The sequence below is a fragment of the Lipophrys pholis genome, assembly GCF_963383615.2.
Source record: "Lipophrys pholis genome assembly, chromosome: 15".
Taxonomy (NCBI): Eukaryota; Metazoa; Chordata; class Actinopteri; order Blenniiformes; family Blenniidae; genus Lipophrys; species Lipophrys pholis.
Window position 1 is genome coordinate 13,461,683 of NC_137642.1, and position 24,611 is coordinate 13,486,293.

The 24,611-nt window shown below is 40.7% G+C and overlaps 4 protein-coding genes across 4 annotated transcripts; 3 read left to right on the forward strand and 1 right to left on the reverse strand.

Annotated features, from left to right (window-relative positions):
* Positions 1–639: 639 nt before the first annotated feature.
* On the forward strand, positions 640–2,415 carry msx3 (muscle segment homeobox 3). The gene is made up of 2 exons (XM_080482253.1): positions 640–1,552; positions 1,944–2,415. Exons 1-2 carry the CDS (start codon positions 1,198–1,200, stop codon positions 2,348–2,350), a joined length of 762 nt encoding a protein of 253 aa, XP_080338379.1. The 5' UTR covers positions 640–1,197; the 3' UTR covers positions 2,351–2,415.
* A 1,640-nt stretch (positions 2,416–4,055) lies between these two features.
* znf511 (zinc finger protein 511) lies at positions 4,056–7,622 on the reverse strand. Its single transcript, XM_080482254.1, has 6 exons — positions 7,433–7,622; positions 7,287–7,360; positions 5,423–5,624; positions 5,171–5,295; positions 4,554–4,778; positions 4,056–4,223 (listed from the first exon to the last, which is right to left on the reverse strand). The coding sequence occupies exons 1-6, from the start codon at positions 7,562–7,564 to the stop codon at positions 4,151–4,153; spliced, it is 831 nt and encodes a 276-aa protein (XP_080338380.1). The 5' UTR covers positions 7,565–7,622; the 3' UTR covers positions 4,056–4,150.
* A 1,560-nt stretch (positions 7,623–9,182) lies between these two features.
* On the forward strand, positions 9,183–18,847 carry adam8a (ADAM metallopeptidase domain 8a). The gene is made up of 25 exons (XM_080481352.1): positions 9,183–9,256; positions 9,400–9,509; positions 9,663–9,736; positions 9,860–9,938; positions 11,112–11,188; positions 11,612–11,843; positions 12,153–12,230; positions 12,367–12,435; positions 12,874–13,043; positions 14,293–14,374; positions 14,502–14,644; positions 14,736–14,913; positions 14,999–15,088; positions 15,241–15,436; positions 15,531–15,612; positions 15,701–15,881; positions 15,972–16,058; positions 16,143–16,227; positions 16,577–16,688; positions 16,786–16,984; positions 17,255–17,302; positions 17,395–17,451; positions 17,536–17,586; positions 17,677–17,757; positions 18,052–18,847. Exons 1-25 carry the CDS (start codon positions 9,211–9,213, stop codon positions 18,094–18,096), a joined length of 2,652 nt encoding a protein of 883 aa, XP_080337478.1. The 5' UTR covers positions 9,183–9,210; the 3' UTR covers positions 18,097–18,847.
* A 275-nt stretch (positions 18,848–19,122) lies between these two features.
* On the forward strand, positions 19,123–24,348 carry spef1 (sperm flagellar 1). Its single transcript, XM_080482223.1, has 8 exons — positions 19,123–19,468; positions 19,640–19,751; positions 20,345–20,492; positions 20,584–20,629; positions 21,689–21,767; positions 22,103–22,208; positions 22,841–22,971; positions 23,657–24,348. Exons 1-7 carry the CDS (start codon positions 19,360–19,362, stop codon positions 22,952–22,954), a joined length of 714 nt encoding a protein of 237 aa, XP_080338349.1. The 5' UTR covers positions 19,123–19,359; the 3' UTR covers positions 22,955–22,971; positions 23,657–24,348.
* Positions 24,349–24,611: the final 263 nt, after the last annotated feature.

The following is a 24,611-nucleotide window of genomic DNA, read 5'->3' on the forward strand; positions in this document are numbered from 1 at the left end:
TTTTTGGAGCTCAACATGCCAATGCACAAAAAGTTTAAAATTAAGTTTAGAGCCCATGAATAGGATAAATGTGAAAACACAAATCCTTTATCACACCATAAATGTAAACTTGGGAAAAATTCAAATGAAAGCTGCAGAAAACACAGAGCAACGTGCAAGTAAAGGCTACAAGAACTAAATTTAAAAAAAGCAGAGGATAAAGCATGATTCTTTAATTAAACACAGATTTTTAAAACTGAAACCGTGGCAATTGCGGAGACAAATTACAATCACAAAAAAAAAAGACAATATGACTCTAAAATGAGAAACTGGTGGAAGATTGGATTTCCTGTCATATTTTTTAATACAAACTTAGTTCTGTTTGAATATACTGAGTGTCAAATGTATCTTTTGCAAATGTGACAACCTTTGTGGTTTCAATGGGGAAAAGAAAAATCTAATAATAACATTAAAACTTTGATTTGAACAAGTTTAGAACAACTAAATGAAAAATATATGATCAAAATCCTCACATTAAATTGTATATATTAATCAAACAACAGTACCAAAAACAAACAACAATGCCAGGCTACAGAAATTTCAAAGAGTTTAGTATTTATATTTTTACATGGAAAACAGTAAAAACCCTCTCACCTTAACGTCCAGCGTCTTGCTGCTGAAATATTGCTGAAGGTTATTTCTGACCCCAAATTTGAACATTTCACCACCGATGGTTTATAACAGTGCCACCTAGTGGAGAATATATAATGAACGTGACAACCAACCTCACTACCTTATTCCCAAAAGTTCTACTTGTTGATGGAAACAAATGCTTAGGTGCAGCTTTTAAAGTTTATAGTTATAATGTTTTAGCGCGAGTTGGAGAAGTAGGATTTAATAAATACACTCTTAAGACTCTGTGCTCCGGATCTGATGAGAAATTTACATCCAGTAAAAAACATGAAGTGTGAACTAAGTCTTCTCTGGCCAATCAGAAACCGCTCCAGCCGAGTCACGTGGAATGAGCTACGATAGGTAGGCGGCAGCACGAGACTCCAGGCGCTTAACTGAGGGAGACGCGAGCCAGTGCGTAAACACTGAAGGTTTACCACGCAGCTGCGCAGCACAGGAGGAACCTCGGCGATAACACTGATTTCCACGAGTGGCGTCCCCAACAAGACAAACAGTCAGGGTGAGAGCGGCGGGGAAGTAGGTTGTATGGCACCTCAGTCGTGCGTAATGAATCCTGCGCAAGGATCACCACGATCAGCTTCTCCCGGGGAGACCTCACCGGAGGACGCAGCAGCTGGTGGCGCTGAAACCGAGGAACTGGACCTGTCACCTGCGAGACGACGTAAAGCCAAAAGTTCCGATCTGCCGTTCAGTGTGGAGTCCATCATATCAGACAGGACGCCGTGCAGAAGCCGCTTCTCCCCAGAGCCGGGTTCAGGCTGCGTCCAGGCGGAGGTGACCGACTGTGCGTCACCGGGAGGACTGTATCGCTCCAAAACGGAGGATCTCGCAGACAAGGAGACGAGCACCTGGTTTCAAACTCCGTATGCTTCTCCTACGAGTAAGTGACTCGCCTCGTCATTTGTTTTAAGTCAGCATATATGTAAATTTGTAGTAAAATAGCAGTGGGAGTCTCCAAAGGCTAAAGCGCAAGCTATTGTCGGCAATATTGTACAATATTTATCATCTTATTTTTCTAATTATTTTTGATAAGAAGAAACTGATGTAAAATCATCTTCAATTGTATTTCCTTTAATAGGGACTAATCCAAATGTTTTTTGTTTAAATTTACTTTGTGTGCCCATACAATTATTTGTCTGTATGTTCTTTATAGCTTCATATTAGTGTCTGAGACGTATCTTTTTTTCAGTTTGATTCACAGAAATAGTTTACAAATTACAAGAACAAAAATCAGTATTACAGCCTCTTGTTCTCGCTCCATCTACGTGCAGGACTCCCCAGCCCGCCTCCGTGCAACCTGCGGAAACACAAGAACAACAGAAAGCCCAGGACTCCCTTCACGACCTCCCAGCTGCTGTCTCTGGAGAGGAAGTTCCGGCAGAAACAGTACCTCTCCATCGCGGAGAGAGCAGAGTTCTCTAGCTCGCTCAGCCTCACAGAGACTCAGGTCAAGATCTGGTTCCAGAACCGCCGGGCCAAGGCCAAGAGACTGCAGGAGGCCGAGCTGGAGAAGCTCAAGCTGGCCGCGAAGCCTCTGCTCCCGGCCTTCGCCTTCCCCTTCCCCCTGAGCGCACCCATGGGCGCTCCGGCCCTGTACGGGACCCTGAACGGACCGCGGCCTGCCTTACCTGTCCCAGGACTATTCAGCGGACCATACGGGATGTACTACTTGTCTTAACTCTCACTAACTTGAAGAGGCTTCGTTGGGAGAGCTGTTATTTTATTTTAATTTTTTTTTTAAAGCCTTCACACAGCAAATAACCAACACTGTTAAATTGATTATGTTTCAAATTAAATATCTTTTTTTTTTATTCTAGTGGAAAACGGTACAATATTAATATTTAAGCAGTTATATCCAATTGAAAAAAGTGCAAGAAAAATATATTCATTCCAGTCTTTTTTTTATTCCCTTTCACGTTATTTGAGAAATAATTTAAATTCCACAATATAATATATTTCTTAAAGTTATTTTTACAGTGTTTTCAGAAAACCCAATTTTCCTTCAAATGAAGCTCAATTTCGATCAAATATATATGTTTGCGTGTATACCGTGCGCTTTTCTGTACGAGCATTGGTAATTTGTTAAACATTTCCGCCCAAGTGATTTTATCGTCCCGAGAAAAAGACTGTGACTTTTGAAAGTCCCGAGAGCTTTTATAGCTGAGCGCAATAACTAAAAGACGAACCTTTTGAAGAGATGATCGTGTGATTTTTTTTTTTTTTCTCTTAGCCGGTTTGCCTCTGGAAAATTCTTTCAACACCCTCAACATTTATGGCTTTAGTATTAGTGTGTCGTCACCACACTCCGTGCATACAGGGTGATTTCCAACAAGTATTTTCTCCAAAGCTCAAATTAGCTTCTTCCTCTGTGCCACAGTGCTCCATTGTTATCCCAAAAACTATTAAAAACACATCACTGAGGCGCACAGTTGTTCTCAGCAATATGTTGCATCGCTACTTAAAAAAAACAGGAGCACAATATTTTATATAGAAGCAGCTTCACAAATGACACATTGTAGTACTCAACTTCGCCGGAGGCAGAAAACAGATTAGTTTTAAAAGCCATTTTATTTTTTTTATGGGATTTGTAGCCTATAAATTTTTTTTTTAATATTTAATTTAATATCCATTGAACAAAACTTCCGACTGCAAATTTAACAAAAGGATGCTGATTGTATATCAAAGGTTTACAGAATATAATTAAGAAAAATTAGAGAGCACATTTATGATGTGTGGAATTATATTTCAACATTCAGGCATTTGACAAAAAGCACAACACATACTCGTGTGAACACAAATATGCTAAATATAACACATTTATAAAAGTATACTCATATTTGCAGTGTGTCGGACAACACATCCACATTTTCAGACAACGAAGGGCTCATTGGTGCCTTTTAATTATTCTCGAGATGTTTGTCAATAAGAATTTATGTTCCTCTTCAATGCTGCAACAAGTCAACCATGAAGCATAACAAACAAACGAAATGCATATATTTTCTTATGAATTCACTCATTTAAACAGATTATGTTTCGCTTTACTGTCGTCATTACCTCCGAAGGATGTTTTTGCACAGATGTTAGTAGCTCTCTCAAACCATTCAGCTCCTTTCTTAAATGTAAATAAAAGTCCTCAACTATTTTTGCAAACACTCAAAGTGCTAAACATGGCTGACAGGGCTCACGTCAGCCATTGGTGTACAGTGTATTTTATATTTGATGAGTGAAAATGTGTTTTGTACAATTATTAAAGTCTATTATGTAAATGCTGACCACTCGTCTTGTTCCATGTCTTTAACTCTGAAAAGTCTTCTCCAGCACATCGTTCATCATTTGGATGTCGACAAACTGGCCATGAATAAAAAGAACCATCATCACTTTTTCCTTGCAAAACAACGTTTATTTGAATTTAAGAACATACATATGAAGGTGAAAGTGGTGAATATTAACACTGATCAGAGAGTTCAGTCGTGGTGCTTCATTTCCACCGACCCCGGCGTCCTCTGAAGCCGCGTACAGAACCGTGACCAAAGCACACTGACGGGGGGACCCTGAGTGAGATGAACACGGCGGATCAGTCCTGTACCTCAAGTTGTTTGCGTTGAAATTTTATCTTAACTCACACATCCTTCGATTTGGTAGAATTTTTACTGCACAAAACTTTCTTTAACAACAGCAGCTTTCAATTTAGTGACAAAAATGTCTTACGTGTATCAACTATGAGGAGCTGAGAGCATTTTCTAATTATGAGGAGGTGGCGGCATTTTATCATGGGATTTAAAAAGTGAAATTTCCAAAGTTACCTTTAAAATATAATGAAAGTAACTGCCTCAGTTGGTGGCAGCACGGTGGTTTCCAGTGGATTAGTTTCAAACACAAACCTGTAGGAGTATTGAGGTTTTGATGGTTGTGGAGCTGCGCTGCTTTGCTCCGTGTCCTGAGCCGCAGCAGGAACTTCTTTTTCAGACACCTGCGTCTCCATGGATTCTTCCTGATCAGGATGGTCTGATGGCACGTTGCACAAAACCTCACACACACCCTCAGACTCACAAACGTCGTCTGCTGCCTCCATGTCTGTGTCCTTTTGCGGATGTCTCTTTGCCACTCTGGTTTTACACACAGGGACAATATCAAAAGCACAATTTAGATTCGATAAGGAGAATATGAGTTTGAATGGTGCTCTATAAATAAATTTGCCTTGCATTGCCTTGCCTATTACGAGCAAGCATGTATTTTACTATTTGCAAGGTAAAAGAAATATACAGATAAAAAAAAGCTGTGTTCAAGGAAAGAAGTTGTTCGTGTTTAATGATGGCTTTATGGAAATCTTTTACCCCCAAAAAATAAACATGAAGTTACAACCAAAACACTACTTGTAAGTGTGAAGAACGTATTTAAATGCATAAATCCTCTTAAAACAATACAGGCGTAGCCACTCTGCAGATTGCTAAAGATGTACGGTGCCATCTAGTGGACAAAATAGAGAGCATACTCTTACCTTTTGTCCTTCTTAGGTTTATCAAATCTGAAGTCTGGAGGATACTTGTGGACTGTTATTAAATGGTCTTTCCTGAGTCGACTCGTCCTGAACCTCTGTTCACAGCCCTCCACCAAACACTGGTACTAAAAAAACATGCAGGATGAGTCAGAGGGAAGAAATCCACAGGAAATCTTCAGCACATCTGCTTGTTGTTTGTTGGCCGAAGAAGGTGAAACGAGACATTTTTCACGGCGGTGAAAACAGACTCACCATATCTTGCTTCAGCGAGAGGATGGCGAAAAGGGAATCGTGCCACTCCTGAATGTGGATGTCGAGGAGGCGGGCGCTCGGCAGGGACCGGCGGCAGGAGCAGCACACGTGTCTGTGGAGGGAGTTGTAGTGGTGCTCGTACTCCTCCAACGTGCCGAAGGTCGCGCTGCAGCCGGAGATGTGGCAGGCAAACTCTGACACACTGAGACGAGACGCAACAATGGCGAGTGAGAAGGAAAGACAAGTTAGGAAGGAAACATCTGCAGCAGTGGTCAAGAGATGTGTCGTGTCTTAGTACCCATGATGGCACAAAGCGGGAAAGACGTCAATCAACGGTGGACATGCTCATCAGTCCAAACATTTCACCAGTACCAACCTCATGTGACTTGCACTAAACTTTTGTAGTTTGTTTAAATTGCAGCCAATCGGTCGACTCTGTAAAGTGCATCTCATTCGAGATCTTAAATGATTCAGATATGACATCTATTACATTCACAAGTTACATTTGAACTCCCAGTTGGAAACAATATGAACATTTTTGAATTCAAAGTAGAAGTTATGCTGAATTTAAACTTTTAAAGTTGAAATATATTCAAACACTTCAAGTTGTTTTGGTGGTTTTGGTTGATTGTCTAAATCTGAGGTTTTATCCTCAAAGTGTTTTGTGTTTCTTTCAAGCATTTTTGTACCAAATACATGTCTTTTAAAGACCATTTAGTATTTTCTTAGTTACCTTGTATCTCTGAAACTGAGCTTTTGTCTACAGTACTTGTTTTTTTAAGTTACTAAGTTTTAATTAATGATAATATGTGTGTTTCTTTTATATAATTTTGTTTCAGTTTTTGAGAATTGAGTGCCACCCATTTCTTCTTTGGGACATATATTATTATTAATGTTTTTTTTGGAGTGGCTTAATCTCCTTTGGTGAAGTGAGTCTTCTCAATTGGAACGTTTCTGGTTTGATCCCCCATAAGTCAAAGTGTCCTTGAGCAAGACATTGAACCCTAAACCGCTCCCCTAAACTGTAGATAGAGTGAGTACCATGTATGGCCGCCGCCTCCAATAGTGTGTGAATGTGACTAACATTGTCAGGCGCTTTGGGGCTGTTAAACAGTGGAAACGTGCTAAATAAGTGAATTACACTTGTGTCTCTTGGGAATATTTTCGAGTGAACATGGGATCGGTTTTGCACCTTTCTTATTACAATAGTGTCTCCTGGTGGTCATGCTGCGTCTGTTTGTGATCATTAGTTTCTCTTCATTTGATTTGATTAACTTTAGCTTGAATTTTGTGTCTCTGTGATGATATTCTGTGTGCCTTTTGTCGATATTTTGTGTCTCGTAAGTTCAGTTCAGTTATATTTCAGTCACTTTAACAGAGAAAAGCCCAACCATCCCACATGGGCGAGCATAAGTGACGACTGAAAGGAAAAAACTCTTATAACATGAGCAAACCTGCAGAACCAGGCCCAGAGGTGGAGACTTTCTGCTGTTATGGCTGAGGTTGGAGGATAGAAAGATAGGAAAGACTAGGACAGGGACAGAAAGCAACAAGCAGACAAAAATACACTCACTGCAATAAGTTGGATTATTTTCCCTTGTGGGTGGTTTTGATTTTTCCAGTTTTAAATGTCTTCTTGTCTTTGGGATAAGTTTGCTTGTTATTGTTTAATGTTTTTGTGTCTCTCTTTCCAGGAGTTTTACAAACCTTGTTGATGATGAATGTTGTCGACTAGGTGCCTTGTTTATTCATATGCTGTGTATTACTTTCTTTCTTTTTTAATTCTGGGTGTTCAGAGTTGATTTTTTTTTTAGTATCTCGGTCGTAACTTCACGCTTCCTCCATCAGACCCTCTTTGTCTCACCTGACCGCTGGCTTGTCTCGAGCCTCGCAGATGTACAGGTCCTGCAGGTACATGTGTCTCGTGATGTCTCCATCCTGTGGACGGCAGTCACGTGCACGTTAACGCGGTTCGCAGGTGAGTCGGTGGGTTTCATGCTGTCAGGTTACCTCGAAAAGCTCGTGGTCTTTGTGCAGGTGGATGAGCTGCGGGCTGAAGCTGAAGGGGTTTCCCTCCTCAGGCTCCCGCTGCTCTCTGGCGCCTGTCGGACTCAACGTTTGGAAGAATTCAGGCTGCTGCATACTTTCTGGGGAGGCTTCGTCCCGCTGTCACGTTACCGTCTGTTATCGAGTTGAATGTGGCGCTGAATGATGACGCAACACTAAACCGTGCTTCACCGCCCCCTACTGGGTCAAGCTGGTAACGTGGGAAAAGTTTATCAGTTTTAATAACATTTTAATAAAGGACTTTGAGTATGAATTATAGCGTACTCCCCAAAAATTAATAAATCAAAGATTAATAAGAATGGGCTCTTTGGACTACAGCAATTGCCAATAACTATATTACTAAAACATGTGTCACTGTTTTATGTCTTTTTACCCAAAACAACATAATTCAGAAAAATAAAGTCAATTGTGTCTTTTTGAGGTTTTTCAATCATCCATTTCTTTGAGAGAAAAATAACCCAACTAAATCAACATCTTACTGTTTCAAAATATTTATCACATAATTAACCATACCATACCATTTTTATTTCTAGTGTTTTCACAAAATCATGGTTAAAACAAATTGCTGTATGTGAGGAGTATGATTTAAAACATAAGGTATAAAACAAAATAAGGAATAAATCTATGAAATGCAACTGAAGTGCAAATAAAAACACTAAAAACAACTAACAAACAAAAAACAAATAAACCAAATGAAAACCAATAAAATCAGATCAACGTCTCATGCTGCATCAAAAGCAAGTGAGTAAAAGTAGGTTTTATGATCAGTTTAAAAATGAACAAATAAGTGGCTTGTCTGATATGTAAAAGCAAATTTATTAATTTCAGCAGTATACCACATCTGTGGCATTTTGAGATGCTGAAGACGTAAAAGCAAAAAATGCTGATAGATTTGTGGAAAGCACAAAGCGTTGTTTCAAATCATTTTATTAAATTTTTTTCTTTTTGTCTTTATAACGTGTGAGTTAATGTTATTTAACCGCAATAATTGGTAGAACGTGACAGAGTTAAAGTGGACCTGAATGCAACTCATGGTTGCTCTAGATATGGTTTGAAAATCATCCCGGATGTAATCAAACTAAATTTGTGGGCAAGATTCTTTTACGGATTGTTTCAGTTTGGAAACAAAGAAATCACGTTTACAAACTTGGAAAAATGTCCACAATATATAGTTGAATTAGGACCATATTTAAGTCCTTACACGCGCTCCAGTAATTCTGCCATTTGACCGTTAGGTGGCGACAAATGTCACAATAAATTTAACCGCTATCAATTGAAATATGAAAACATCAGATATTGGCTTTAATCTAAATGACTGAAAAATGAAGAATGCAGTTTGTTTTGTTTTTTGAATCAATTCAAAGCCACAAAAACAGGAACATTATGCATTCCTTTTAGAAATACGTCAGATGGTTAGAGATTTACTAACGAGCCTAAAATCTTTCTCAATAAAGTACAAAATGAACATTTGGTCGTGTCGAAACGCTATTACAAGAAAGTTGTGTTTTACTCAACCAACCGAAACAATTATTGCGAATATTTGTACGATCAACTGCTCAACTTTATTGCAGGCTCACACTGTGACTCACGCGATGTCTTCTCAGCCTCAATCGGTGATTTCTCAGGATATGACACCGCCGAGGGGCGGAGAGCTGAAGATTCTCACTATTTCTCCCAGACTGCCAAGCACACAATGGCAAGAGTGCATCCGACACAGCAACATGCAACAATCTGGATATTTTATATGGATATTCTTCTCCTCATGGGGTAGGCAAAAACACCTTTCTTTCTTTCTTTCTTTCTTTCTTTCTTTCTTTCTTTCTTTCTTTCTTTCTTTCTTTCTTTCTTTCTTTCTTTCTTTCTCTCTTTCTTTCTTTGTAATTTTCTTAAGTTATGTTTGATACTCGCAGGAGTAATTGCTGGCAGTGTGAGGACTCTACCTCATGTAATCAAGTACCAAACAGTGATACCTCAGAAGCTGAAAGACTCGTCCCTCATTAATGATGCCACGTCTCATTCGGTAACACTCTCTGCTGTATCTCTAAAATAAGTTTTACCTTTCTGAAAAATGCATCAAGCCTTTTCTACTCACAACCTCTCTCTTGCGCTCTCCCTCTCTCTCTCTCCCTCTCTCTCTCTCTCTCTCTCTCCATGTGTGTGTCTGTGTGAATAGAAATACCCTGATGTACTCCAGTATTCTATAACCATTGCTGGGCGAAACTACACTCTGCACCTGGAAAAGAACAAGTGAGAAAACATGGATTTTTTTCTTCTTCTTTTTTCTTTCTTTGTATCACTGTGTTAGTGTACACTCTCTGCTCTTCCTTTGTTTTGGTCTGTCAATATTATTGACTTAAAAACTTTTTTCAGAGGTCTTGTTGGAGAAAACTTTTCTGTGACACACTATTCGGATCAGGGTACCCCAGTTACAACAACTCCAGATCTTGGGGTATGTATCTTCCCATTCAGTCCTTTGAATAAATCATGACAAACATTCTGAAGGTACTGTATATCACTATTATGATTTAAGTCAGAGTGAATTTTGTGTTCGTGTGTTCAGTATCTTATGCTATAAATACATTGTACTTGATTATTTGTGATTAACTAATCACAAATTAATAATCTCATTTTTAATTCTAAAGATGTGGGGAAGTTGGATATTGTGTGCTCACTGCCATCCAATATCTGTTTCATTTTTGTACTTGTTTAAACTCTTATGGACTCCTTATTTGTTTTCCTTAATCTATTATATTGTTTTGTGTATTCCTGGTATGATGTTCTTACTGCCACTTTAAAATTGCAGCAAAAAGGCTGATTTATAATGCAAATCTTTAATCAAGAAAATATGTTGATATATAGTCAGAAATATTTCCACTGACAGAGTTTACAGGCTGTTTAACTTTGTAACTCATCTTATTGTTGTAACATTTTCTTGGAGCGATTGCACTGCAAAAGTTTTACTGCATAGGTGTGAATGAACATGATATCGTTGGTTAGGTGACACCCAGTTTTGGTGGTTTTTGACACGTTTCATTTCCTGTGCCAGGTCTCTTGTAGTTTTTATATTGCTGACGAGATATTTTTGTTGCCATTCAAGAGTCACAGTTAAAGCTCACAGGTCAGATATACGTTAATGCGTTTCGTAAATTGGAAATCTTCCGTTTTGGATTTTGGCTTGGACAAGATACATCGTCATAATTGCAGCAACTGTAATAGCATTCGTACATTTGCATCATTGCTAAGAACCACAGCAATTTTCATCATCTTCACCTAAATTCGGACATCTTGTGCAGCACAGCCCAATAATTTGCTTATTTCAAAATAGGATATGGCATGAAACAATCTCGGTTGCTCAACCACCAAGTTCCTCATTCTGGTCGGTGACAAACACACAAAGCAAATGTCGTATCTTTGTGGAAGAGGAATTGACATATATGGTCAATATACTGTAGCCATTTTTTTCAGATCAAGACGCATGCTGCAAGGAATTTGTATGTACAGCACAAAGTAGATTCCTGGAATTAGGTCATAGTTTCTTCATTTATGTATTCAAGTATTGCGGAGACTGAGGAAGTCTGAATCTCTTCCTTGATTCTGTTACAAATGACGCATGTCCTTTCAGGTTCACTGTTACTACCACGGACACATTGTGGGAGTAGAGGACTCCTCTGCCAGCATTGGACTGTGTTCAGGAATCAAGTGAGTAATGCTAACTCAAATTGTTCTTTCTTTCTTTTCTTTCTTTTTTCTTTTTTGCTCTGGTTGCAGAAGGATTATATATTTCCGTGAAAGAAGACCTTAATGTAATTAAATGTATCAATATATGGAGTTTTAAATCTCCTGCTGGGACTCATGACCAGCATGACAAATCCAAAGGGGAGATCAGGCCTTCAGCATTCATGCACTCCCTCTTAATGATCATTAGGACATTTCAAAACTTATAACCCAACAGATGCACACTTCTTTCATTAAGACTGTCTGTGTGCATAATGTTGATGAGGTGGAAATTACAAAGTAAATAAGTTAAAGGTTCTATTACATTGAGACTTCAATACGCTGCAGAAGAAAAATTTTCCTCGATCCCTTTTAAAATGATCTTTTTAAAAAAAAAATGTTTTGCAGAGGGTTTGTACGTCTCCAGGATCAGACATACCTGGTTGAGCCTCTTCCCGGTTCCGAGGCAGGACAGAATGGCTCCAGGCAGGACTCTGAAGATCACAGTGATGGGGGTCTTCATGCTGTTTACAACTACAAACACCTGAGGAGGAAGAGGAGCTTCTGTTCCCATGGAAACACGACTACTTTCTATGATCATGGAGCTCGTCCGTCTGGACTGTTCCAGCTTGGCAGCCTGGTAAAGACACACAACATGGACACGTACCGGGTTCGAAACCCACAGCTGAGATATTTGGCTGGAGAATGCTAACATTTGATGTGCATTCTTGTGCACATTGTTATGCAATGAAAAGTAATTCAGAAGGATAGAACAATGAGCAAGAGCTTCGATACCACAGTGCACCAATATTAATAATTATTTATGATATATGATAGAGTCATACATTGTTTGTTACCTTAATTGTTGTAACCAACTCTAGGTTCTAACAAAAGAAAATACAAAAACATTTAATGTTGTAAATTTTTTTCTGCTTGTTTTAATTAACAGAAAAGCAGAGCTCAGACCAAAGATCGTGCAAGAAAACCAAGAACTGTGGAGCTGATTGTAGTGGTTGACAACACGGAGGTGGGATTCCCTACTTTCCTACCAATCACTGCATCTTTAGCTCCAAATGCAGATCATGAGTGTCAATTAACATCAAAAAGAGAAATGGTGTTGAGCTGCTGATTTCACCACTAACTGAGATACTCAATTCTTACAGTACAAGAAGTTTGGCAGTAAGAAGGCAATAGAGGCCAGAGCACTTGAAATAGCAAACCACGTGGACAAGGTAGGTCTATTAAAAATTTTCAGATCTGCTACATTTTTGCTTTTACATTTCGCTTTTACTTTGAATCTAATGGAAGAAACAAATCCCAGTGCTTTGTTCCGTACAGACTGGAACCGGACCAATAAAGAGGAATGAGAAGTTCTCTCACTGTGAAAATCTAACTTTAACTGTGAATCTTCACACCTTAGCTGAAGATTTTCACACATATCCCACAATCCTTGTCGCATGCTCTGGTTGAGTAGGATTAATATGAATGCATGATCAGACAGCACTAGACCCAACAGTGTTTTTCTGTAGCTGAACTATACATTCTGGGACCTGCAGTACTGCCTGTTTGACACGTTCACAAACTGACTTCATTAACAAATTATGAATTAGCATTCAATTCTGAGACAACTGCCACTTACTACATGGTGCTGAAATGCTTCTCTGTTTCAGTTGTATCGCCCAGTGGGTGTCCGCGTGATGCTGGTTGGTCTGGACATTTGGTCGTACAAAGATCAGATAGAGGTCAGCACTAATCCTGAACACACCCTCAGTCGATTCCTGCAGTGGCGTCAGAGAAACCTGCTCCCAAACAGGAAACACGACAACGCACAGTTCATAACGTAAGATCATTTACCTTCTGTCTAAAATGACTGATCAAAGATACACTATATATTCAGAAGTATTTGCTCAGCTCTCCTAGTCATTGCATTCAGGTGTTCCAATCACTTCCATGGCCACAGGAGCATAAGCTCAAGCACCTATGCATGCAGACTATTCCTAGAAACATTTTTGAAAGAATGAGTCACTCTCAGGAGCTCAGTAAATTCTATGATGGTACAGTGATAGGATGCCAACTGTGTTATAAATCCAGCCGTGAAATTTCCTCACAATCAACTGTTAGTAGTACTAGAACAGAATGGAAGGTATTGGGAACCACAGAGCGTGGTCAGTGGATGCTGAGGCACATAGTCTGTCGAAGTTGCCAACTTTCTGCAGAGTCAATAGCTACAGACCTCCGAACTTCTTGTGATCTTCTGATTAGCTGAAGAACGGTGGGCAGAGAGCTTCATGCGATAGTTTTCCATGGCCCGGCAGCTGCATCCAAGCCTTACATCTCCAAGCACAATGCAAAGCGTCAGATGCAGCGGTGTAAAGCACGCCACCACTGGACTCTAGAACAGTGGAGACGTGTTCTCTGGAGTGACTAATCATGCCTCTCTGTCTGGGTTTGGTGGTTGCCAGGAGAACGGTACTTGTCTGACTGCATTGTACCAAGTGTAAAGTTTGGTGGTGGTGGGGGGGTTATGATGTGGGGCTGTTCTTCTGGAGTTGGGCTCGGCCCCTTAGTTTCAGTGAAAAGAACTCTGGACGCTTCAGCATACAAAGACATTTTGGATAATGTTATGCTCCCAACTTTGTGGGAAGAGTTTGGAGATGACCCCTTCCGATTCCAACATGTCTTCGCACCAGTGCACAAAGCAAGGTCCATATAGGTCCATATAGACATGGATGAGAGAGCTTGATGTTGAAGAACTTAACTGTCCTGACCCGAACCTGACAGAACACCTTTGGGATGAATTAAAGCAGAGACTGTGAGCCAGGCCTTCTCGCCCCACATCAGTCTGACCTCACAATTGCCCTTCTGGAAGAATTTTCCAAAATTCCCATTAATACTTCTAAATCTTGCGGAAAGCCTTCCTGGAAGAGCTGAAGCTGTTATTGCTGAAATAGGTGGACCGACATTGGATTAATTCCTGTGGTTTAAGGAGGTGATGTCACTGAAGTTCCTATGCATGTGAAGGCAGGCAAATCTGTCTATGTATTATGTGAGAGCCTGTATCTAAAAAATTTTTCCTCTTCTACATTCAGAGGTGTGGATTTTGATGGTCCCACTGTCGGATTAGCAAACACCAATGCAATGTGTACCTCTAACTCTGGAGCCGTCAATGAGGTAATGACAGTTTCATTTTTACTAACCTAGATAACATTTAGATACATTTGTTAGAATAGAAGGGAGGACTTCATTCTGGAGAAAATGTGTTTTTAATGTAATCCGCTGTTTTCTAATCTGCTCACAGGACCATAACACTAACTCAATAGGTGTGGCCTCTACTATCGCACATGAGATGGGTCACAACCTGGGTTTGTCCCACGATACTGAATACTGCACATGTGGCTCGTTCACCTCAAAAAAAGGCTGCATCATGGCAGAGAGCGTTGGGTGAGCTGAGCTCTCTTAATTTGTTTGCATACCAACTGCCTCAAATCCACAACCCCTAAAAGCTAATATTTCTTGCTATTTGTTCCTCCAGCATCGTCTATCCAGAGCTTTTCAGCAGCTGCAGCCAGCAGCAGCTCAGCACGTTCTTGGAGGAGATCAACCCTGCCTGTCTACTGGATGCCCCCTCCACTGATCGCATTTACGGAGGGCCGGTGTGTGGAAATGCCTTTCTGGAACCTGGGGAGGAGTGTGACTGTGGCACAGTACAGGTTTGTGCTTTAAATGGATGCATACGTGGAAAGACATAAGAGCACCCTGTGAGCAAATTTGTGAAAATATGTGGGTGCCTTACAGGAATGCAAGAATGCCTGCTGCAATGCCACCACCTGCAAACTGAATGCAGGCGCTCAGTGTGCAGAGGGGGAGTGCTGCCACAACTGCCAAGTAAGTGTGACTTCCTCTTTCGATGAGTGAAGTCACGCTGATACGAATTATTTTACCGTATCGGCCCGGCTGTGCCGTCTGGCTGGTTATGTGTGAGTGCATGTATTTTAGTAGTCGGTACATCACCATCTGTGTTTCTCTTCGCTCTGCAGCTGAAAGCGACAGGCAGTGTCTGCCGACCAAAAGCAAGCGACTGTGACCTGGCAGAGTATTGCACTGGCTTCTCTGCCGCCTGTCCGACTGACGCCTACACTCAGAACGGCCTGCCATGCAACCGTGGAAAAGGATACTGCTTCAATGGACTGTGTCCCTCACGAGAAGAACACTGCAAAAGACTTTGGGGACCTGGTAAGAGAGCAGTACATTTTCTTTGACTTGCATATGCGCTGACTTTGATGCATTAAGACACATTAAGTCAAATTCTTTGTCCTAATCCCTTCAGATGCTGAGGTCGGTGCAGATGCCTGTTTCTACCAGCATGGAAAGTGCAGAAAATCACTGTTTGGCCTGAGATGCTCCAGCCGGTAAGTTTTTACAGGCCAAAGCGGCACTATTAGAGCCTGTCAAAATAGTGGGAAACTTGAATTGATGACTTGTGTGTTTTGGTGACAGAGATCAATCCTGTGGGACACTATTCTGCTCCGGAGGGTGGGAGTTCCCGGTGACATCCAGAAAATCATTTTACAAAATAGGAAACGGAGACATATGCAATGAGGCAACTATGAACCCTGAAGATAACTACCCTGCAGACCTGGGCATGGTACCTACTGGCACCAAGTGTGGAAACAACATGGTAAGTAAAATGCTGTTGACCATTTGCTTTGACAGAAATCCATGTGGTGCAGATTTGTGATTAGTGCTCCTGTCTTCATCTCTTGTTCAGGTTTGCTATAATCAGAGATGTCAAGACATCAAAACAGTTAAAGTATATGGTACAAATGGCTGCTCTGCAAAGTGCAACAACCGTGGGGTGAGTAAATGCTCGAAATCTCAACACTCAACCATGCTGTGGAGCCATGATAATATTACTGACTGTGGGTGTGATATCTGACAGGTGTGTAACCATGAAAATAAGTGCCACTGTGATCCTGGCTGGGCTCCACCTTTCTGTGAAGTACAGCTTTCAGAACTGCCTAAAGGTATTGTACTTGTTGTCCTTTCATTTTCACTGATAGTCTATGTATCTGCCTTTATATATGCTTGACCTACTAACAGCAGTGACTTACGCATGACTGCTGTGGTCTGTCTCACACAAAGATTTAATACTAGTATTAGATTTCCCATGGACTCTAAAACAACCGTGCACTGTTCTGATGAGCGCAAGGCAGACACTGATTTGAAGGAATTCCCCTCTCAGTCTGTACAAAAGCAGTAATGATGTTACAGTCAATTTTGTATCTTGGGCCGATGACGTGTTTAGTTACATGGTCATTTGTCATCAGGAACAACAGATTAACATGATTTGTTTTGTATTTTTGTCTTTATTAGAGTCTGGCCCGGCTGTATTTACCGTGTCAGTGGTGGTGGGCATAGTTGTACTTTTTGTCCTGGTCATTGGGACTTTGATGTATTGCATTCAGAAAAGGCATCCTAAGAAGAGGTAAACGTTTGCTCACTTACTACTTACATTATAACACACTGTAAATAAATCATCTTGTCTAAGTTTGATTGGCTTTCCTCTGTCTGTTTCCATTTAGATGCTTTCCATCTACCTCAGGACAGTTCAATCCATTGTTTCGGTCAAGCAGCACACGAGATAGCCCTCGTCTCCGGTCTGCACACATTAGCCAGCCAACGTTTTTGGAGTCTTCAGCCACTCAAGCCTGTAAACCTCTGTTCTCTGCTGCTATCAGACCACAAACAGGAGGGACGAGGCCCAGCAGAGCAGCTCCGGGGGTGAGCTTTGAGACAGCTACTGAGACAGCTGAAGTGTGGATGCTGACATTTCTCTGAGCCACACACACACACACACACACACACACACACACACACACACACACACACACACACACACACACACACACACACACACACACACACACACACACACACACACACACACACACACACACACACACACCACTAATGTGTGATTCTAAATGATAAACACCCTGTACTCTAATCAACAGTATTGTGTTTGTACTTATCACTGTTTTCTTTCTATAGCCACCCAAGAAAGTGCCATTTGTACCTCAGCCATCAAAGATTCAACAGGTAATCTAATCTCCATTTATGTCGGGAGTCAAATGCAGCGTTATTTTTATATGTCGAAAGCCTTCATGTTTAACTCATCGAATCCCTTTCAGGTTGTAAGGCCATTCATGCAGCCACCATCTCTTTCAAGGAAGCCGATTTATACTGAGGTAGCTCGCAATTTTACTAAAATTCTTATTTACTAACACTGACAAATAATATAATATTAATCTTTTCCATCTACTCTTTGTTAGAAGAAGCCACTACCTCCATCTCGACCACTGCCACCACTTTCAACTAAACCGGTAAGTTACATTAAAAGCAGCTTAATGTTAGTCTCATGTATGTCGATCCCAAGCGTGGCTTGTCTGAAATATGAATATCCTCTCCCAAAGATTATGAAGCCAAAGCCTCCGATGCCTCCGGTGAAGCCGAAGCCCTCTGGTATCCTGTCTTCACTGCCGCACACTCAGCTGGTAAGCATTCAGACAGCAGCCGGAGTCGTCGCAGAAACATTCACAACAGTTGGTGTTCAGACATTTTTAATGTTATTCAAGGCATTCACATTTACAAAGACATCTGTGGTTTCTGGCTTCATCACAACATAGCAGTGCAATGATCAAGATGTGGCTCACTGTCAGTAAGCTCATAAACTTCTTACATCCACTGAGTTACTAGAACCTGAGAGCGACAATGGCTGAAGCCATTAGAGGTTGTGCTGGGAAAAGCTTCTCCACAGTATGTGTACTAAACAGTGTTTGTTTTTCCAGCTTGGAGGGAGAGCTGCTCTGATACCCCCCAGCAGGCCTAGATGACAGAGGGAATAATTCACTCTGGGGTAAACGCTGAGATCCTCTGACAGAGGATGCTGATTTTGTCTGACCTACATGGACCAAGAAGATCCTGAGGGGAGACTGTCTCTGGTCTAAAGCGGAAACAAGGCCCACTGGAGGGTCAGCAACGTTAACTGGTCAAGCTTTCCTGCCACTCATGGTCTTTGTGAGGATTGCCACTGTCTGCGTCTTGCTTTAGAAGGCCTTCTGTATTTTCACGAAAAACCTGAGGCCATGATGGCCTGTCTCAGCTTCTCTGCTTTTGAAAGACATGTGGCTTCGCCGCCATGAAGGGAAACGTCTGCCTTGATCCTGCAATATGTGAACACTTTATGAGGCGACTGCACTTTCGATGCTGTTACTGATTTACTAACTGTTACTGTTGTTTCACATTGTTTTGGTACTGCCTTTTAAATACATATTATTGTTAAGGGATTTTTTAAAAATTGACACCAACGTTGGCACTTTACAATTTATCAAGTTAGGTCATCTTTCAAATCTTCTTGAATTGTTTTGTACTAACCTGTTGTGTGTTTGTATGCTTGATTTTGTGGATCTGATTTATACGTGTTGATTGTAAAGGTTCAAGAGGTTTTATAATGATTCTTCTATGCAGTTACGATCACAGTGAGAATTCTGCTTTGTTTTGTCCTGCAAACCTTTGAGAATGTTCTTATTTATGTAGATTTCCTTTTGATGTGATGGCGCTTTAATAAAGGTTGAATGAGCACAATCCAGTCTGTCTGTCTTTTTTACACCCCGACTCCATGATGGCCGGTTGCCATGACAACCACACTGGTCGCATAGCAACGGCTCAAACAACCCGTGGCGCAGAGAAGCGAACACGCGAGCTCGAGAAAAGAGTTGCTATCTTTACAATTAGACAATTCCAGTGGAAATATTGTGTGTCTGCCTCTTGCTGCCGACTTGTTTTTTGGTTTTTTAGGGTTATTAAGACATCACGTGACGTCTTCAAGCGCCTCTCCCTTCCACTTTATATGATAAAACAATCGCAGTTTTTTTAGCAATTTATTCGGAAACGGTCAGCCGAATCGTTAACAAACGTCATAGCGATCCATTCCCGAACTTTCTGCACGTTTTGATGTGTTTTTAATTTTTTGTGTCCATGCTCCCAGCGGTGCGGGACTAGTCACGCGACAAAAAAAAAACGACAGAAAAATAAGAATACTGAAATTGTCACTTTGCACTGAGGCAGACACAAGAACTGATGTAACTTTGAAAAAGATGGATCGAGAACTGAACGAAGAGGAGCTCCAGGATCTGTTCGCTTGGATAGATAAGATTCCTCTGTCCCGACCCAAGAGACACATCTCGAGAGACTTCAGTGACGGAGGTAGGAACCTATAGTCTGCATGCTGAAGGGAAAAGGAGGGTAAACAAACAAGCAGCCTCAGCAATATGAACTCTCGTGGATTTGTCACGCACTTTGCAACTGTTTATCGTGTTTATCAGCTCAAATGTCTGATTATTTTCTGACGAGGTCCTGCTGTGTCTCTCTGCACAGTCATGGCTGCTGAGGTGATCAAATATTTCTTCCCGAAGCTTGTTGATCTGCACAACTATATTCCTGCAAACTCCACACAGCAGAAAGTCAGCAACTGGACCGTGCTCAACAGGCAAGACGACACTTTACTGTGTTTATTCAAATAGGACATCTTTCTGTGTGCAAATTGCATGCTCTCCCTCTGCATGTTTATGTTTTCTCCAGATACTCTGGTTTATCCCCACTTTTCAAAACATGCCATTCTAAGTGAGGTGGTGACTAAATTGAGCTTACATGTGCTATTGTGTTTGCTTCGTGATGAAGCATGGATCAAGGTCTTCAATGCTTTCACCCATAACCAGCTGGGACAAGGTCAAGACCTCAGAAACACTTAAAATAAAGCAATAATAACAAAAGTATTGATGGATTGATAGATGAATTTCAACTTGAGTAAATTCTGATACAATCTCCTTGAATGTTGCAACATTAATTTATGACCCATACAAGACATTACCAATTAGGCATAGGTTTTTGCTTTTATACATAAAGTGAACACTTTTCTCTGAACCTCTACATCTAGTCATGAGGACAAATCTAGCACATGTGCACACAGCCAGCTCTGTGGGACTCCAATGTAAAACATTTGTTCCCTGTGATGCTTGTCATCACCATCCATCATCAATCATTAAATCTGCCCTGATAGGTGTGCTTATTTTCCATGAACAGAAAGGTGTTCTCCAAGCTGGACTTCAATGTGCCCGAGGTGACTGTCCGGAAGATTGTGCTGAGCGCCACAGGAGTGGTCGCGCCTGTACTGAGCGCTCTCAGGGAGAAGATAGAGAGGAAACTGGAGCACAACGCCGACAACACACTGGTGGGTTCTGCTCACAAAGCCTGACCTGGGGTCTAACAGGTCATCATAGATAAGCATTGGATTCTGACCATTAGTTTCTTTTATGGTTTAGGAATTGGATTACAATGACACCAGGAAGCAGGAGAAAAACCTGAAAGGTAAAGTTTCTTATCTGTTTGTTTAATTAAAAAAAGAAAATAATAATAAATCAATTAATTACTGACCACCATATTTGACCTTTGACCACATCACAGGATGATTATTCTAATGTTGCTGAAAGTCACAAAACCCTTTCTAAGTAAGTGACCTGGAAGTATATTTTGAAAAACCAAAACAGCTGAATTAGGATGAATGTGATGACTGTGTTTTGACCTTACATCATGTGCAGGATGCATCTTTGTGTTTTGTAGAGACATTTAGCTGATATGGTTCGTTTGTAACTGAGTCTGAAGCTATGGATCGTTTTTTAGCCGGGGAGGGAAGTGGAGTGTAATTTTAGCCATTCTCGTAATGATGCTGTATCTGCTGGTGAGCTGAGAAATATCAAATCAGCATATCCGTCCTATACTGAGACATATTTTGTGTCTTCAGGAAGAGCTTTGTGACTGCTGTCAGTGCTAATTTTGATGCTGAAACTACATTTTCTTTATATTTTCTCTTGCCATTTCTGCTTGCCTGCCCTGAAATCAGCATACATGCCCTCCTACAAGCCCCAAAGATAGCAGTGACCTCACAGAGGCACAAACATGCCTCCATCTGAAGGCAGCAGACAGAACTCATTACAACCCTATGGGAGTGTATCGGCGATATGTGTCTCCCCCGTTTCCCACACCTCATCTGTCCCTGAAACAACCCTGTGAAGCTGACCTCAGGCCTGCGCCTCCTCCCTCTGCTCTTTCCTCTTCCATCTACACCCCATCCACTATTTGACACAGAGTTCAGGTCCTCATATCAGTTCCCAACATCACCAGATGGTCTTTCCCGCTGGCCTCAGCCCCACTTCTTCTCTATCATCTTATCTTACCTCCTTGTTTCCCCTTCTTTGTGTTTGTGATTTCTGCCGCTCTGCTGCCATCCCTTATCTGTTTACCTTTGTTTTTCCCCAAACGTTCGTCAGATGAATCATGCAGGCTTTGAAGGACAGTGGAGTTTTTATGACATACTGTTATGTTTATTCTGGAAGGTGTTTTTATATACGATTATTTGATTTTCCTCAGATATTGATCAGAAGGAAGCGATAATTCTGGCTCAGCCGGAGGAGATGAGAAAACATGAAAAGAACAGACAGAAAATGAGGTACGGGCAAAACACTGCTGCTGATTTAGGAGGGAGATAATGGACTGCTTTCTGCACTTCATTGGAAATTAAGAAATGCTTTAATGCCTGACCATTATGTGTATATATGTAAACACCAATATAACATTAAATCGTTTGAATGTCGTGTTGAATGTCTGTAGAGTTGAATAATGTAATGTGGGAATAATGCAAAACTATGGCACATGACTTAAGATGAGAGTATGAGGACAAAGTCGTCTAAACTTAATCTGGGGAGTAGTTTGACCAGAGTCAAGAAATATGTGAAAGAGTGTGTACAATATTGGAAATGAATCCTTTCTATCGTTCTGCTTCAGTGAACCACAGCACGCACTGAAGATTTTCTCAGATACCGATCCTGCTTTCAAACAAATCCTACAGGAAAAAGAAGAAACTGTCAGAGCTCTGCAGGAAACTGTGGAGGTACACACACACACACACACACACACACACACACACACACACACACACACACACACACACACACACACACACACACACACACACACACACACACACACACACACACACACACACACCCACACATTGCTGGGAAACATTCTGCTGACTCGCACCACATCTGCAAAAACCTCCGTTTTCATATCCTGCAGTGAAACAACTGTGTCAACTTTGTCATACATGGCACACCACCTGCAATGTGAAAGGTGTGTGTGTGTGTGTGTGTGTGTGTGTGTGTGTGTGTGTGTGTGTGTGTGTGTGTGTGTGTGTGTGTGTGTGTGTGTGTGTGTGTGTGTGTGTGTGTGTGTGTGTGTGTGTGTGTGTGTGTGTGTGTGTGTGTGTGTGTGTGTTTGTTTGACACACATTAGTCATGCCCTGTGTCAGCAGTGGTCAGTGACTCACTATAAGCTCAACGGATATAAAGTGTTTTCTCTCTTTTCCATCTGTGGCCACATCTGAATGAAGAAGAAAAAAAAAAAGCAGAATAAAGACGCAAACTTCTCTTTTAACCTAACTTGGAAATCTTTAGTAATTTGCTGATTGAGACAGAAACCTGCTTCTGTTTGACTTTTCAAAATCTGTGTGTGTGTGTGTAGATCTTGCAGATGAAAGTGGGCAGGTTAGAGCATCTGGTTCACTTGAAGGACACAAGGATTGAAAATCTGACGCGGCATCTGGAAGCGTACAAAGCGAGAGGCAATGCCTGCTGACACACCAACGAAAAAATGTAACGCACCCTCACACTCAGAGAACTTATAAAGCTTGTCTCTAACTCACTCACTCTGAGACGAATGCCCAGCCAACTAAAACACACCACTGGTTTGAATCCTTCAGTGTTTTCTTGTGGTTTTACGTAAGTAAAGTAGTAAAGAAGTAAAGTAAGAAATGAATATGTGACACTGTTTTTTAATTAATCTTTTATGGTGAGCAGTGTAACAACTATTTGATGTCCTCATTTATAGAGATTGTCCCTTGGATGGTTTGTAGGGCTTTTATGTGCAAAATATAACTTGATAAATATTAAGTTGCTTCTTTAGAAGCATTCTTCATAGTCTTCATGTATCTACACAGTCTTTTCTATGATATGTAGCGTCCAGGTTATTTGCTAAGACTGTCACTTCCTTAGCAGTGTAAAATTAGAGTCATGTCCAACAAAAGTGCGTAAGTGTGAAAACTGGTCAAATAAAGAGCGCTGTTTCGAAATGAGTTAACTTACCGGTCGTCATTAGTTTTTAAATTTAGAGATGACTAAATATGGTGAGACATGTCCTACACAACAGTGATACCATGTGGCCTGTTAAAATGTATATATTATATTACACTTTGTGTGAGCAGTCAAATATTCTAACATTATACAGTATATGTGGGAGTGTCAGTGACTGTTCCTATGTTGTTTTTTTTTGCTGTGGTAGAACATCAGGAGATCGACAGCCTGCTGGGCAGCAACTGATGATCTTCTCCAGTCGTCCCCTGCTGTCACTGGGCTTCGTTGTCTTCACCTTCAGGCCTCCTAATTCATCACCACTATCAAACCTAACGCAACACTGATGTTAAAACATGTGGATAGTTTCACCTGGGGTCAAACATGCACTGTAGTACATGTACTTTACAATATACTTGTACATGTTTTTTTTATAGTATCCAGTAGCCAATTGTTGAATTTAAGTTCACCGGCAGCTCAGTATATGCTGTGCTTTTATGTATACCAGCAACATAAATGAAAAGTCTATTGCACTTAGATTTAAAAGATCTTTTATGGCGCGGGCTAAATTAGTTTTATTAGTAGACACTATGTCTCAGTCCTCCCAACTTGTGTGATGAACCAGTCTGCCTATGCTATTCTTGGGAATATAAATACTGTAAAGCGTGACGATGCGTGATACATAGTTATTTTGAAAAGACAGCTAAAACCAGAAAAACAAGATGTTTGTCTCTTATACAACTCTGTTTCCATAATGCAGTTCAAAAGCATATGGTGTTTTATTACTGGTGTATACTTTCTTTGTTTTCTTCTTTTGTTTGTTTTACATTTTTAATGCAGGTTTATTGTGTTTAATGTGTACAAGTAGAGATAGAAAGAACAATTAAAATGTGATTTGTCTTCAGTTGCTACAATTGTTACTGCTGTTCAATTGCTTAACTTTGAGCTCAATTACAAGTAAAAGTTCTGATGTTAGAAGAATCAACGGTACAAATATTCTTCTCAGAAATGCCGTTAATAACAGAAATTGAATTCAATTTATGTGGATGAAATATTTCAACTCAAATTTTAAAATGTTCTGTTAAAAGAATAAAGTAATTTACTTAAAAAATGCAGGACTATGTGTGTGTGTGTGTGTGTGTGTGTGTGTGTGTGTGTGTGTGTGT